General features: G+C 44.8%; 1 protein-coding gene across 2 annotated transcripts in view; it reads left to right on the top strand.

Moving 5' to 3' along the window:
- The window catches only part of pacsin3 (protein kinase C and casein kinase substrate in neurons 3), a 98,503-nt gene that overhangs the window by 64,247 nt on the left and 17,355 nt on the right, over positions 1-16,901 (top strand). For both annotated transcript variants that reach the window (XM_084337356.1, XM_084337355.1), the window contains 2 exons: positions 2,901-3,021; positions 14,247-14,392. In XM_084337356.1, the coding sequence (XP_084193482.1) occupies positions 2,901-3,021; positions 14,247-14,392 (267 nt within the window). The remainder of the gene's footprint in view (positions 1-2,900; positions 3,022-14,246; positions 14,393-16,901) is intronic.

Raw genomic sequence — 16,901 nt, 5'->3', positions numbered from 1 at the left:
ATGAGAAGGTACCTATCTTCTTGTCTCTCTGTACTGCACACAGAGATGAGAAGGTACCTATCTTCTTGTCTCTCTCTGTACTGCACAGAGATGAGTAGGGTTCCTATCTTCTTGTCTCTCTCTGTACTGCACACACAGAGATTAGTAGGGTTGCTATCTTCTTGTCTCTCTGTACTGCACACACAGAGATGAGAAGGTACCTATCTTCTTGTCTCTCTGTACTGCACAGACAGATGAGAAGGTACCTATCTTCTTGTCTCTCTCTGTACTGCACAGAGATGAGTAGGGTTCCTATCTTCTTGTCTCTCTCTGTACTGCACACACAGAGATGATAAGGTTCCTATCTTCTTGTCTCTCTCTGTACTGCACACACAGAGATGAGTAGGGTTGCTATCTTCTTGTCTCTCTGTACTGCACACACAGAGATGAGTAGGGTTGCTATCTTCTTGTCTCTCTGTACTGCACACACAGAGATGAGAAGGTACCTATCTTCTTGTCTCCCTCTGTACTGCACACAGAGATGAGAAGGTACCTATCTTCTTGTCTCTCTCTGTACTGCACACACAGAGATGAGTAGGGTTGCTATCTTCTTGTCTCTCTGTACTGCACACACAGAGATGAGAATGGTACCTATCTTCTTGTCTCCCTCTGTACTGCACAGAGATGAGAAGGTACCTATCTTCTTGTCTCTCTCTGTACTGCACACACAGAGATGAGTAGGTACCTATCTTCTTGTCTGACTCTGGGGAAGACGGCAAATAAGCTTAACAAAGCTGTGTGCTTGTTTACTGAGACTAGGCAAAACAAAACATGTGAAATGTGGTCCATACGCTTTCTATGAGTGACATAGCTTAAAGGAAACATCAAAGAGAAGCCGCCTATTTATTCTCAGTCCTTGCCCCACAATGGTGGAATGAACTACCCAAAAAAAATCTAACCCTGACTAACCTTACTGTCATGCACTTGTCCTAATAAACTAACCTACACTGTAACACGCAACACTTTGATGAACATTGTTACTCAGCTGATAGAGTTGTACCCTTCTTGCTGTCTTGTCGTACAGAACTTGTAAGTCGCTTTGGATAAAAGCGTCAGCTAAATGACTAAATGTAAATGTAAATGTAAAGGAACACGCCAACTTTTGGGGAAATTTGTTTATTTGCCATCTACCCTGGAGTTAGACAAGCAGATACATACCCTTTTCTTCTCTGTGCATGCATTAGGCTTAGGGAACAGCCGCACCGTTAGCCTAGCTTAGCGTCATTCACTGGAAGTAGGTGTGCCAGTGTAGCCTAAAAAGACCTTTTTTTTTTCTTCTTTTTTTAACTTTGCTTTTGAGGTGATGAAATCACTGCGCCCAGGCAGCAGTGGTTCGGCAAAAATTGTTCAGAGTATATATCTGCTTAGAAAACGTGGTGAAAGTGTCTAATCTTTTTTATTTTATTTTTTTATCGTGGTAAATACACAGTTCACAACATGTTTACAGGAAAGTTCTGGAGTTGTATTTGGAGTGTATTTTCGTTACTGTTGGGAACTAGGCTACACTGGCACACCTACTTCCAGTGAATGACGCTAAGCTAGGCTAACGGTGCGGCTGTTCCCTAAGCCTAATGCATGCACAGAGAAGAAAAGGGTATCTATCTGCTTGTCTAACTCCAGGGTAGATGGCAAATAAACAAATTTCCCCAAAAGTTGGCGTGCTCCTTTAAGCTATGTCACTCATAGAAAGCGTATGGACCACATTTCACATGTTTTGTTTTGCCTAGTCTCAGTAAACAAGCACTATTTGCCTTCTTCCCCAGAGTCAGACAAGAAGATAGGTACCTTATCATCTCTGTGTGTGCAGTACAGAGGGAGACAAGAAGATGGGAACCCTTCTCATCTCTGTGTGCAGTACAGAGAGAGACAAGAAGATAGGTACCTTATCATCTCTGTGTGTGCAGTACAGAGAGACAAGAAGATAGGTACCTTATCATCTCTGTGTGTGCAGTACAGAGAGACAAGAAGATAGGTACCTTATCATCTCTGTGTGTGCAGTACAGAGAGAGACAAGAAGATAGGTACCTTCTCATCTCTCTGTGTGCAGTACAGAGAGACAAGAAGATAGCAACCCTACTAATCTCTGTGTGTGCAGTACAGAGAGACAAGAAGATAGCAACCCTACTAATCTCTGTGTGTGCAGTACAGAGAGAGACAAGAAGATAGTTACCTTCTCATCTGTCTGTGCAGTACAGAGAGACAAGAAGATAGTTACCTTCTCATCTGTCTGTGCAGTACAGAGAGACAAGAAGATAGTTACCTTCTCATCTCTGTGCAGTACAGAGAGACAAGAAGATAGGTACCTTCTCATCTCTGTGTGTGCAGTACAGAGAGACAAGAAGATAGCAACCCTACTAATCTCTGTGTGTGCAGTACAGAGAGACAAGAAGATAGCAACCCTACTCATCTCTGTGTGTGCAGTACAGAGAGAGACGAGAAGATACAGACCATTAGCCTACCGTCAAAAGGAAATTAAATTGTTACATGCAAGTATGTGGCTGTTGTATTCTCTTTCTCCTTTGTCTCGCTCTCTCTCTACCTTGCTATTCTCGGCCGGTCCTTCGTACCAGCGGCCATCAGGCTCCACAACTGTTTCAGCAGCCGGAGAACTAACGACAGAAGAGCTCGAGATTTCCCAAAAAGTTGGAGTGTTCCTTTAAAGACTTTTGAGTTAGGTGGTAGACCAGAGTAAAAAATTATTATACTGTTCACATCTTCCCCTCTTGTAATGTAGATATCTCTAGTGGCATTTGCTTTGACATTGCCCGACTCATTAAATAACCATTTTTGTAATAACATTATTAATGTAGAGGCTATAGTATAGAGAGATTGTGTGATTGACAGCTACTTTGTCCTAATAGGTTCAAGAGCCTGTACCGCGACCTGGGTCAGACCATCAACTCGGCCAATGACACGGAAGATCTGAGATGGTGGAGGAACACCCATGGACCTGGCATGAGCATGAACTGGCCCCAGTTTGAGGTACAGTGGGACACACACACACACACACACACACACACACACACACACACACACACACACACACACACACACACACACACACACACACACACACACACACACACACACACCTACACACCTACACACACACACACACACTATTGAGAGCGTTCACGTTTATTTCATGGCTTAATGTGTATTTGTAAAACAAACCCAAATAATTATTACTATTACTAATAATACTTCTTATTAGCAAACTGGAACATTCTTGACATTCATTCATTCATTCATTCATTCACATTTACACATTTTATTAAGTCTAAATACAGTACATGAATACTGTAGAAGCTGCTAAATGTGTGTGTGTGTGTGTGAGAGAGAGAGAGAGAGAGAGAGAGAGAGTGCATTTTAAACAGGCTGCCAGTGAAAGCCTTGTTGTGTGACTGAGAACCTGAGTGGGCCTTGGAATGTTTGGTGACTGACTGAGCCAGAGACCCTCCTCCGTACACACACACACGCACCCGCGCGCGCGCACACACGTGTGTGTGTGTATATATATATATATATATATATATATATATATATATATATATACTGTAAATACACAAGCACAGCAAGGTTTATGTAATACTTAGTGGAAAAGTACAGTGAAGCTGTCTGATTGAAAATGCTGCTGGCTGTAGACACTGGTATCCTGCCACAGTGCTACTGGCCTGCATGCCCACCCAGCCAGAATACACAGATATATGCTCGATCTATATCTGGTGCAGGGAATTTTATTGTATGCTGTCCTTGTCAAACAAACAAATCAATACATTGAGATAGAGCAACCCCTTACACACGGCTGCTGTGATTTGCCTGCATTGTGAGCCTTGTATTCAATCTTTCTTGCCTTGAAAATGTCTTTGCCATTATATTTGTATATATATATATATATATATATATATATATATATATATATATATATATATATATTTGTTTGATTGGTGTGTGTATTGCTCCAGGCCTGTTTTACAAGGAGCATCGGAATCACTACGTCGCCAGTTACATAGCATACAAGGAATCTGCCTATAGGTGTGTAATTTGGTGTTCATGTTACACATCATTTAAAAGACAACACGCATATGAATCGGACAGGACCTGACATAATGATACTGGAATAGTGGTTTTTAAGAACTTCAATTGGCAGCTGTAATTGTATATAGTGGCATTGTATAGTAGAAATCCCTTAACTCTTGTCTGGTGTAGTTATTGTTTAAACCTGAGACTCATTAACCTCGGCTCATATTCTGTAAAATAACACATTTTCAATGAGTCCCCCCCCCCCCCCCCCCCCCCCACCACCACACATTTGGGTCCTGAAAGTGAGGAAATTGTAAGTGAAAACTAGTAAACAGTGTAGAAATTAAACTATAAGATTTACTGAGTTCACGGTATTCGTGTTTCTTTCTCTTTTTTTTATATACAAATATTAGCTTTTATCACAGAAAACCAATTTAATTTAATTTAAAACCTTTATTTAAACTCGACAGGCAACTGAGGTTTCCCTCGTCTACAGTCACGTTGAGTGTACATACAGAAATAAGCAAACAAAAAAGGCATGTAAAATCGCACAGCATATAAAATCATAACAATAAGACAAAAGTAAGGATAACTACTCAATTAAAACATGTATAACTTGATTGACAATGTTTGGAGATCAGGCTTTAAACTCTGCAACAGAGGGGAGAATCCCAAGCTTTAAGGACTGTTGGCATCATAACAACTCAGGGGACCTTACCTCAATAGCGGCCAACAACGAGTCAACTCGTTATAGCCCGCCAAATCGAATTCTGCCAACAACGAGTATACTCGTTTTTGGAACGTTATTTCTTTCTTTTTTTTTTTTTTTTATTGGTCTTTTTCCCCCTCCATTTTCCTCCGATTTTCTCCCATCCCAATGTTAGTCGTATGCCAATTCCCAGTCCCTTCCTGGTCGCTGCGCTTTACCCCCCACAGTCAGATCATCTGGGAGAGTGGAGGCTACCACGTGCTTCCTCCGACACACGTCCAGCCAATCACCGCTTCTTTTCACCTGGCAGCGCGGATTCTCATTGAGAGGGCGTAGCGTGTGGGAGGACCACACTATCCCCCTCACGTCCAATCCGCGCTTAGCAGGCGCCCCGACCGAACTGTAGGAGTCGCTGTTTACAACGACCCGGACCCACCCCGCCAGCTTCTCCCACCCTCTGATAGAGCCAATTGTATCAGTGCAGACGGCCAGCCAAGCTGGTGACAACCCCGGAGCTGTGAGCTGGATTCGAACAGGCGAACCAAGCTCACAGCTCCGGGGCTGGTGACGAACGCAATCTCCGCTCGACCACCTAACCGCCTAGAACGTTATTTCTTTCATTCGCTATTTGCATTCATAAACATGCAGGCAGCTGTGTGTTATCACAGGGGATGGGTCTGAGATCGCAAAAGTCCAATACCGCCGTATAACGCCTTGCGGCCGCTATTGCACTCCATTTGAAACTATGTGGCTTGTTGTCTGAGCCGAGCTGCGGCGTGCGGGCGGGGTTTAAATACTCCGGCAAGACAAGCGCTTATAACGCATGCATCGACGAGGGTCCCCCCCCCCCCCCCCCCCCCCCCCCCGGGTTCATGTTCAATGCTGGATTACGTTGGAAACACGATCGCGATCAGTATTTGGAATGGCGATCAGATAATTGGATTTTGCAGTACATCATAGACAAGGTAAGGACTATATGTTATCAATCTTGCGTTGATCCGATAATTCGTTCCCCGTGATCGGAGTGTGTGTGTGTGGTGTGTGTGTGTGGTGTGTGTGTGTAACGTATCCCGTTGGTAGCGATCAAAGCACGGAGGGGTGCCCCGTCCCCCTTTCATGCATGCATGATGAGACATGATACCGTGAATTGCACTAAAACGATGTTTAGCAGCGTTTCCCGGGATTACACAGAACTACCCTAAAACTATACTCATATTCACCACGGTATAAAACGGGAATGTATTGATGAAAAAATTATCTGTTTTTTGCAACTTGACCGGAAGAAACTCAATGACAATCGACTGTCATTAGATCCATAGCTATAATATTTAATATTGTTTCAGCACTACAAACACCGGCATGTACCCCCATTTCATTACAGCGTTGGTACAAACAGCCATACGCCCACGGCGACCTCTGGCGTCCAATGAGTTAAGGTCAGGACCAGTCACTAAAACGGGTTCCATACTGTATGTTCCAAAATTCCATTCCAATAAGGATGTAGTGTAAGGAGGTATCTTATCAATAACGGCCTTAAAATTAACAAATACCAGTGGCTGTTGCGCCTTTCCATCAGAGAGGACCAACCAACCTTCTCATAAAGGACACAGTGATGAGTGTCATATCTATCATTGATTAAGGGCATCTGAGTGATAGACAGAGTCCAAGGATTTAGCACTTTTTATTGATGTGATCTAACAGAGGTAAATGTAAACTAAAAGATGTGATCTAGCAGAGGTAAATGTAAAATAAAAGATGTGATCTAACAGAGGTAAATGTAAAATAAAAGATGTGATCTAGCAGAGGTAAATATCAAATAAAAGATGTGATCTAGCAGAGGTAAATATCAAATAAAAGATGTGATCTAGCAGAGGTAAATATCAAATAAAAGATGTGATCTAGCAGAGGTAAATATCAAATAAAAGATGTGATCTAGCAGAGGTAAAAGTCAAATAAAAGATGTGATCTAGCAGAAGTAAATGTCAAATATTAACCATATTTACTGTCTGTTACCTGTAATTGAGATAAAGTCATGAACATCTGTTCAGTATTTGTACATAAATGGTTATGGCCGTATTGCGTTAGAAGCCCAGTAATGTAGGTCCACCAGACCGTGGGTGAATAACAAGAACGTGAACACCACACAGGGGTTAAAGTGTTATAGCAGTATTGTAGAAATGGCTTAAAGGATCATTCCAGGATAATTATGGCTTAAAGGATCATTCTAACCCTTTTGGAATGAAGTATTGTGCTGCTGCAATGAAGCCCTGGCCTATAAATCGTGTTCTCAGAAAACATCTCCGTTTACTACATCAGCAAGAGACCAAGGAGCTGGTGGGGGAAGAAGAGGCCCACAGCTCCACCAGAACAATAGCAGCAATGGACCTGTCTCAAAACCCTGCCCTCTTTTCTTGATCCTCCAATCACAGCTGTCGCTTACCTCTGACTTCCTCGTACAAACAAAGTTTGTACGAGGAAGTCAGAGGTAAGCGACAGCTGTGATTGGAGGATCAAGAAAAGGGGCAGGGTTTGAGACAGGTCTATTAGGGGTTAAGTGTCTTGCTCAAGGACACTTCGACACGCTGCCCGGGAGGAGCGGGAATCAAACGGGGAACTTCCGGATTACCAGATGACTACTCTACCTCCCGAGCGACTGTCGCCCCAAGTCTTTTATATATATATATATATATATATATATATATATATATATATATATATATATTAGTGCTGTCAAGAGATTACATTTTCTTTTACTAATTAATCTCAAAATGTTCTGTAATTAATCTAGAGGAATCTAGATTAAAAATCGCATTTTTCTACTTAAGACCGAAGCTTGTAACAGATATTTACTTGAGTAAAATCATGGAATTAATGTAAAATCAACACAAAGAAAGTATATTTAGATTCAAAGACAATTTGAATAGTTTCTCTCCTGTGAAATACAAATGTTCAACAAAATCATCAACATTGACTCAGCTAGACCTCTTTCTTAAATTATATTGAAAATGGTTCACTCCATAGATTAATCTAGATTAATTTGTTAACGTTTTAAATCATTTAAATTAATCTCCAGAGTTAAAGCATACATTTGGACAGCCCTAATATATATATAAATTATAATGTATATATATTCTTATAATATGTATTTGTTTTACATTACGCTGCCTGTACCGCCCCTCCCCCTCCCCCTCTGCTGTGCTGCTATGACCCCTGCGTTTCCCCAAGGGGATTAATGAAGATACATCTTATCTTATTTTACCTTATCTTATCTTACAGACCCCTGGGGCAAAAAAGCACGTGATCATTTTAATAAAAAAAAAAAAAAAAAAAAATTCCCTCTAATATTGTGAGTCATATCGCTATTGCAATATCTGTAAAAACAATAATTGCAATATAATTTTGCCCATATCGTGCAGCGCTATTTATTAATCACAGGAGAGACTAACGGTTAGTCCATGAGCCAGAGGGCTGGGTGTGGTGGTGTGCCACATTTTACATAAGGAAGCAAAACATGGCACTTAATATTGAATAAAATGTAATGTAATGTAATTTTGAGACATTTAGGTGATCTGCTCCTATGAGTCTTGTTCGTTTTGGCGTCATTAGGACCTACATTCTGCTGAAGCTTGAATTGGAAATCCAACCCAAATCCTGAATGATACACTATCAGGCCAAACGACCATCTGTCACAATACTGTGGACTTATCCTCTAGCTACTGTGGCGATAAGCTGATCAATGATTCCCTAGTAGTACGACTCTCCATTCCCACAATGGAACCCTCAAAATATGATGGATTATTAGCGCCCCCTGGCACCAGTAAGTGTAATAATGGTAAAAACTAAAAAAAGTATGATAAAGGTTTACTTGGGAGTGAATAGGGATACATGGCTAAAGTGGGAATTCATGTGAATATGAAGATTTGTAAAATCTATTCTTGCTGGACCTCGTCATAATTTTCACTTAAAAAGGTTGTTTAATATTTTTGACTGACTACACCGTGGGAGTGTGGACTCAGTTCAGAAAATGATCATCTATCCTACCATTCCAACCTTCTTCACTCGATGCTGCATTCCGAGAAGAATGAAGGGATATTGAGTGCTTTAAAATATATATTTTTCGGGTTTTGCATCATTTGGAGGGGGAAGAAAAACATTTATGACTCCAGCAGCCATTATGGCCTTTGGATGAAAACGCCAGTTTCTGGCCAAGACGGTCTGATCGAGCGAGAGATACAATGAAACAAGACAGTCTGATAGAAAGATACAATGAAACAAGACGGTCTGATCGAGGGAGAGATACAATGAAACAAGACAGTCTGATAGAGAGATACAATGAAACAAGACAGTCTGATAGAAAGATACAATGAAACAAGACAGTCTGATAGAAAGATACAATGAAACAAGACAGTCTGATAGAAAGATACAATGAAACAAGACGGTCTGATCGAGGGAGAGATACAATGAAACAAGACAGTTTGATGGAGAGAGAGATACAATGAAACAAGACAGTTTGATAGAGAGATACAATGAAACAAGACAGTTTGATAGAGAGAGAGATACAATGAAACAAGACAGTTTGATAGAGAGATACAATGAAACAAGACAGTTTGATAGAGAGATGCAATGAAACAAGACAGTTTGATAGAGAGATACAATGAAACAAGACAGTTTGATAGAGAGAGAGATACAATGAAACAAGACAGTACGGTGGAGGGAGACCCAGGGGCACGGTGGAGGGAGACCCAGGGGTACGGTGGAGGGAGACCCAGGGGCACGGTGGAGGGAGACCCAGGGGCACGGTGGAGGGAGACCCAGGGGTACGGTGGAGGGAGACCCAGGGGTACAGTGGAGGGAGACCCAGGGGCACGGTGGAGGGAGACCCAGGGGCACGGTGGAGGGAGACCCAGGAGCACGGTGGAGGGAGGCCCAGGGGTACAGTGGAGGGAGACCCAGGGGTACGGTGGAGGGAGATCCAGGGGTACAGTGGAGGGAGACCCAGGGGTACAGTGGTGGGAGACCCAGGGGTACAGTGGAGGGAGATCCAGGGGTACAGTGGAGGGAGATCCAGGGGTACAGTGGAGGGAGACCCAGGGGTACAGTGGAGGGAGACCCAGGGGTACGGTGGAGGGAGACCCAGGGGTACAGTGGAGGGAGACCCAGGGGTACGGTGGAGGGAGACCCAGGGGTACAGTGGAGGGAGATCCAGGGGTACAGTGGAGGGAGACCCAGGGGCACGGTGGAGGGAGATCCAGGGGTACAGTGGAGGGAGACCCAGGGGTACAGTGGAGGGAGACCCAGGGGTACGGTGGAGGGAGACCCAGGGGTACGGTGGAGGGAGACCCAGGGGTACAGTGGAGGGAGATCCAGGGGTACAGTGGAGGGAGACCCAGGGGCACGGTGGAGGGAGATCCAGGGGTACAGTGGAGGGAGATCCAGGGGTACAGTGGAGGGAGACCCAGGGGTACGGTGGAGGGAGACCCAGGGGTACGGTGGAGGGAGACCCAGGAGCACGGTGGAGGGAGGCCCAGGGGTACGGTGGAGGGAGACCCAGGGGTACGGTGGAGGGAGACCCAGGGGTACAGTGGAGGGAGGCAGGCAGGAGGAAGTGGATCACTGCCGTCCTCTTGGGAATCTCCTGGCATTCCCTCAATTCTCCTAATACACACAGAGCACCATTGTCCCCACACACACACACACACACACACACACACACACACACACACACACAGGGCTTGTATGTGTCTACCTAGATAGAAGGGAAATATTGTCCTCCTGGTCAACTCTGTGAAAGTAGGTAGTAACTATATCCTTAGCTAGGTAGTTCTGCCGGCACCCTTTCAATGTGTGTGTGTGTGTGTGCGTGTGCACGCCTGTGTGTGTAGTTTGGGTTACACTCGTGTAGGCTGGCTGTCTCTTTTTAGTTTCGTCTCTGGGTGTGGTCTGATGATCTGAATTGATTATTTACACAATAGGGACACTTCGGCACAAGTTTTCTCCACACCCATGTACACACACGCGATCGTGCGTGTATTTACATTAGGGACGTCCTTGACTAATGAGGTCACACAGTGTGTCATCGATACGACGCATTCTTGCGTAGATGGGACTGGTTTTCCAGTTAAAGTGCCATCATGCCCGTGATTGACTGAATCGGTGACTGGATGAATGAAGGAGGAGTTAAGGCCAGTTCGGATCACATGTGTTGTGCAGAGACCACCTGTTTTTAGAACGTTGCAGAGGAGATTGCAGTGCACTGGTTAGATTGGTATTTTCATAAGTGGCGTGCTGCCCCATGCCACCATATCCCTGCACCACCAAACCGTGGGAAAATCGCTCCCTCCAGCTATCGGATAGAACAAAGGTTGACCACATGATATAATAATAGGCTACATGTTTTATCTCCGATTTAAAATAATATGTAACATGAGAAGCCAAACGCAACATTTACCATAACGAGGTTTGGTAGAAAAAAGCTCATGGCACATAATCAACTTGTTTCCCTGGAAACACACAGAGCAGTGACTGACCGGTAACTCACACACCAACACAGAGCAGTGACTGACCGGTAACTCACACACCAACACAGAGCAGTGACTGACCGGTAACTCACACACCAACAGAGAGCAGTGACTGACGGGTAACTCACACACCAACACAGAGCAGTGACTGACCGGTAACTCACACACCAACACAGAGCAGTGACTGACCGGTAACTCACACACCAACACAGAGCAGTGACTGACCGGTAACTCACACATCAACACAGAGCAGTGACTGACCGGTAACTTGTACAGTGTTGCCTCACAGCAAGAAGGTCCTCTGGGTTCAAACCCCAGCAGGGGGCCTCTCTGTTTGCATGTTCTCCCCATGTTTGTGTGGGTTTCCTCCCACACCATAAAAATACATGCATGCTAGGTATATATACTCCTGCCATTTCCCTTGACCAATGATACTGGCGTTACAACTGGAGTTGGTCTCTTGACCAATGATACTGGCGTTACAACTGGAGTTGGTCTCTTGACCAAGGTACTGACATTACCTTGACCAAGGTACTGGCATTACAACTGGAGTTGGTCCCTTGACCAAGGTACTAACATTACAACTGGAGTTGGTCTCTTGACCAGGGTACTAACATTACAACTAGAGTTGGTCTCTTGACCAGGGTACTAACATTACAGCTGGAGTTGGTCTCTTGACCAAGGTACTGACATTACAGCTGGAGTTGGTCTCTTGACCAGGGTACTAACATTACAGCTGGAGTTGGTCCCTTGACCAAGGTACTAACATTACAGCTGGAGTTGGTCTCTTGACCAGGGTACTAACATTACAACTGGAGTTGGTCTCTTGACCAGGGTACTAACATTACAGCTGGAGTTGGTCTCTTGACCAGGGTACTAACATTACAACTGGAGTTGGTCTCTTGACCAGGGTACTAACATTACAACTGGAGTTGGTCTCTTGACCAGGGTACTAACAGGGTACTAACATTACAACTGGAGTTGGTCTGTTGACCAAGGTACTAACATTACAACTGGAGTTGGTCTCTTGACCAGGGTACTAACATTACAACTGGAGTTGGTCTCTTGACCAAGGTACTGGCGTTACAACTGGAGTTGGTTCCTTGACCAGGGTACTAACAGGGTACTAACATTACAACTGGAGTTGGTCTCTTGACCAGGGTACTAACATTACAACTGGAGTTGGTCTCTTGACCAGGGTACTAACATTACAACTGGAGTTGGTCTGTTGACCAAGGTACTAACATTACAACTGGAGTTGGTCTCTTGACCAAGGTACTGGCGTTACAACTGGAGTTGGTCTCTTGACCAAGGTACTAACATTACAACTGGAGTTGGTCTCTTGACCAAGGTACTAACATTACAACTGGAGTTGGTCTCTTGACCAAGGTACTGGCGTTACAACTGGAGTTGGTTCCTTGACCAGGGTACTAACAGGGTACTAACATTACAACTGGAGTTGGTCTCTTGACCAGGGTACTAACATTACAACTGGAGTTGGTCTCTTGACCAAGGTACTAACATTACAACTGGAGTTGGTCTCTTGACCAAGGTACTAACATTACAGCTGGAGTTGGTCTCTTGACCAGGGTACTAACATTACAACTGGAGTTGGTCTCTTGACCAAGGTACTGACATTACAGCTGGAGTTGGTCTCTTGACCAGGGTACTAACATTACAACTGGAGTTGGTCTCTTGACCAGGGTACTAACATTACAACTGGAGTTGGTCTCTTGACCAGGGTACTAACATTACAACTGGAGTTGGTCTCTTGACCAAGGTACTGGCATTACAACTGGAGTTGGTCCCTTGACCAGGGTACTAACATTACAACTGGAGTTGGTCTCTTGACCAAGGTACTAACATTACAACTGGAGTTGGTCTCTTGACCAAGGTACTGGCGTTACAACTGGAGTTGGTTCCTTGACCAGGGTACTAACAGGGTACTAACATTACAACTGGAGTTGGTCTCTTGACCAGGGTACTAACATTACAACTGGAGTTGGTCTCTTGACCAAGGTACTAACATTACAACTGGAGTTGGTCTCTTGACCAAGGTACTAACATTACAGCTGGAGTTGGTCTCTTGACCAGGGTACTAACATTACAACTGGAGTTGGTCTCTTGACCAAGGTACTGACATTACAGCTGGAGTTGGTCTCTTGACCAGGGTACTAACATTACAACTGGAGTTGGTCTCTTGACCAGGGTACTAACATTACAACTGGAGTTGGTCTCTTGACCAGGGTACTAACATTACAACTGGAGTTGGTCTCTTGACCAGGGTACTAACATTACAACTGGAGTTGGTCTCTTGACCAGGGTACTAACATTACAACTGGAGTTGGTCTCTTGACCAAGGTACTGGCATTACAACTGGAGTTGGTCTCTTGACCAAGGTACTGACATTACAACTGGAGTTGGTCTCTTGACCAAGGTACTGACATTACAGCTGGAGTTGGTCTCTTGACCAGGGTACTGACATTACAACTGGAGTTGGTCTCTTGACCAGGGTACTGACATTACAACTGGAGTTGGTCTCTTGACCAGGGTACTGACATTACAACTAGAGTTGGTCTCTTGACCAGGGTACTAACATTACAACTAGAGTTGGTCTCTTGACCAGGGTACTAACATTACAACTAGAGTTGGTCTCTTGACCAGGGTACTAACATTACAACTAGAGTTGGTCTCTTGACCAGGGCACTGGTGTGTTGGTCCCTGGGGGCTGCACTGTGTGTGTTGGTCCCTGGGGGCTGCACTGTGTGGCTGCCTGCCTACTGCTCCTAAATAGTTAGGATGGGAGGATGCAGAGGATGAATTTCCCCAAGGGGATTTATATAGTGCGTGCCTGGACTTGTTTCCCTATTTTTTATGATTTATATAAGTATAACTTAACTTATCTGTGTGCGTATATTCACACCTGTGTGTGTGTGTGTGTGTGTGTGTGTGTGCAGGAGTGGTCTCCGGAGGCCAGCCACTCCATCGTCAGGAAGGAGAAAAGCAGCCGGGGGGAGCAGGATAACGTGGTCACCCTCACCAACATTGTCTCCTCTGGGGTAGAAGAGGCCCCTCCTACCCCCAACACCCAGGACACTACCGGGTAAGACCTCACATGCCCCTCCTACCCCCAACACCCAGGACACTACCGGGTAAGACCTCACATGCCCCTCCTACCCCCAACACCCAGGACACTACCGGGTAAGACCTCACATGCCCCTCCTACCCCCAACACCCAGGACACTACCGGGTAAGACCTCACATGCCCCTCCTACCCCCAACACCCAGGACACTACCGGGTAAGACCTCACATGCCCCTCCTACCCCCAACACCCAGGACACTACCGGGTAAGACCTCACATGCCCCTCCTACCCCCAACACCCAGGACACTACCGGGTAAGACCTCACATGCCCCTCCTACCCCCAACACCCAGGACACTACCGGGTAAGACCTCACATGCCCCTCCTACCCCCAACACCCAGGACACTACCGGGTAAGACCTCACATGCCCCTCCTACCCCCAACACCCAGGACACTACCGGGTAAGACCTCACATGCCCCTCCTACCCCCAACACCCAGGACACTACCGGGTAAGACCTCACATGCCCCTCCTACCCCCAACACCCAGGACACTACCGGGTAAGACCTCACATGCCCCTCCTACCCCCAACACCCAGGACACTACCGGGTAAGACCTCACATGCTGTCTCAAACACTAATGTCTGTATGTACACACAAACACTCACTATAGTGTTATTCTCTTATGTTTTCCCATGGGAACCAGACGCATAACTAGCTAACTTTTATTTGGTGCCTAATTAATCACGGTCTTATTTATTGTAGATGGTTTTTAATTTTTTTATATGAGATCCCTAAACGCACCTGCATGTATACCACACACACACACACACGCACACCTCTATACTTACTGAGGTTTCAAAACAACACGTACCTTTGGGCTGTTTCAACCCGACAACATACTACTGTAGACTACAATTATCTTTTTAACTGTACGTGTGCGTGTGTGTGTGTGTGTGTGTGTGTGTGTGTGTGTGTGTGTGTGTGTTTCTATTCTAGTCCTGTTGTTTCTTCCTAGCCACCAGAGGAGGTACCATCCTGTGCCTAGCACACAACACACACTTAATTACTAGCTAGAATGCTGAGTCAGAGCACACACAAATTGTGAAAGTGTGTGTGTGTGTCCCTGACTGCAGGGCTGAGCTGATCCACCATTTAACCCATTACTGTACCGTCCCTCCTGCTCCCCACATCAATAAATCAGTTTATGTTTTATGAAAGCATACTTTGTTTTTGTATTCCAACAGTATACAGAAATTGTGTTAAAAGTTGTGCTTAACGGGTTGAGTGCCAGCCTCCGTGTCCTATTTACCCCCTTGAGTGCCACCGCCCACTTCAATGATGGCGCTCTCATATTTGCGAACGCATAAACTACATCTTAAATTATGTGTCTAATGTGGCCGTCGCTTATCAATGACTTGTTTGCAGTCAACATTGTCGAAATGGATTGTTTTTTAATCTGTTAATTTCCGTTTTATACCAGTTTGAAAAACGCTAGTTTCTTGAAACTTCCAGAAGATTTCAGAAGATTCTGTGATAATCGCCCTTTACTGTAATACACAAAACACGTTGTCATTTTTCGCCCTATTTATGAATCGTTTTCAAATAACCGCTAGATTATCGATAGTATGTGTACTTATGCACGCTATAGAAGCGGGCTGAAAAATCTATTCTCTTATTTCCTGATTGCACGCACACACACACACACACACACACACACACACACACACACACACACACACACACACACACACACACACACAGGGCCCACGTTGAGATATCTGTGAAAAAAGCTCTGATTATCCTAAGACTGTTAAAATAGATTCTTTACCTCAGATCAGATGTTCTCCAAAAAGATTATTCCAATTCCAAATTATTCCATTCCAAATATCGATCGCGTTTATTGATCCAACGCTGGGTGCTCGAACACATTATTCCACGCTGTTCTGCGGGACCACAAAGACTGCAATCGGCTCCGGTTACTTGCCTGAGAAGTAAAATGTGGATTCCGGAGTGTTATTTTCCCATGCGGTTCATTCAATCCATTCCAAAGCGGGGTGCAGTACCATCCGGGAGACGATAGGGGGCGGTATTTTCCCAATGGAGCGCAGAGAGAGTTTGCAGCACTAACGTGAGGCTAGATTGATGAATGGAAATCGCTAATAAAAGAAATGACGATTAAAAAAAACGAGATTTCTCGTCCGTGGCACTCAACGGTCGGCATGAAATAACGAGAATTCTCGTCTGTGGCACTCAAAGTGTTAACCCATTCTGCGCCAAAGACGAGTATACTCGTTATTGCCGTCCAACCGTGGAGCGCCAACAACGAGTAAACTCGTTTTTATGATCGTTATTTCGTTTATTTGCTATATCCATTCATAATTCATGGCTGCAGCCTCTGCAGACCCTTCAGACCCTGTCTGAGCTGGCAGACGGTCAACACCGCCCTCTACTGCCTTGCGGAGCTATTGCACTTCATTGGAAACGGTCTGGTGTGTTTTCTGAACCGATCTGAGCCGTGGGGGCAGGGT

Source organism: Notolepis coatsorum, assembly GCF_963971535.1.
Source record: "Notolepis coatsorum genome assembly, chromosome: 20".
In the NCBI taxonomy this organism is placed as follows: Eukaryota; Metazoa; Chordata; class Actinopteri; order Aulopiformes; family Paralepididae; genus Notolepis; species Notolepis coatsorum.
Note: the sequence above shows the minus strand (reverse complement) of the source record. Positions and strands in the feature narration are given on the sequence as shown.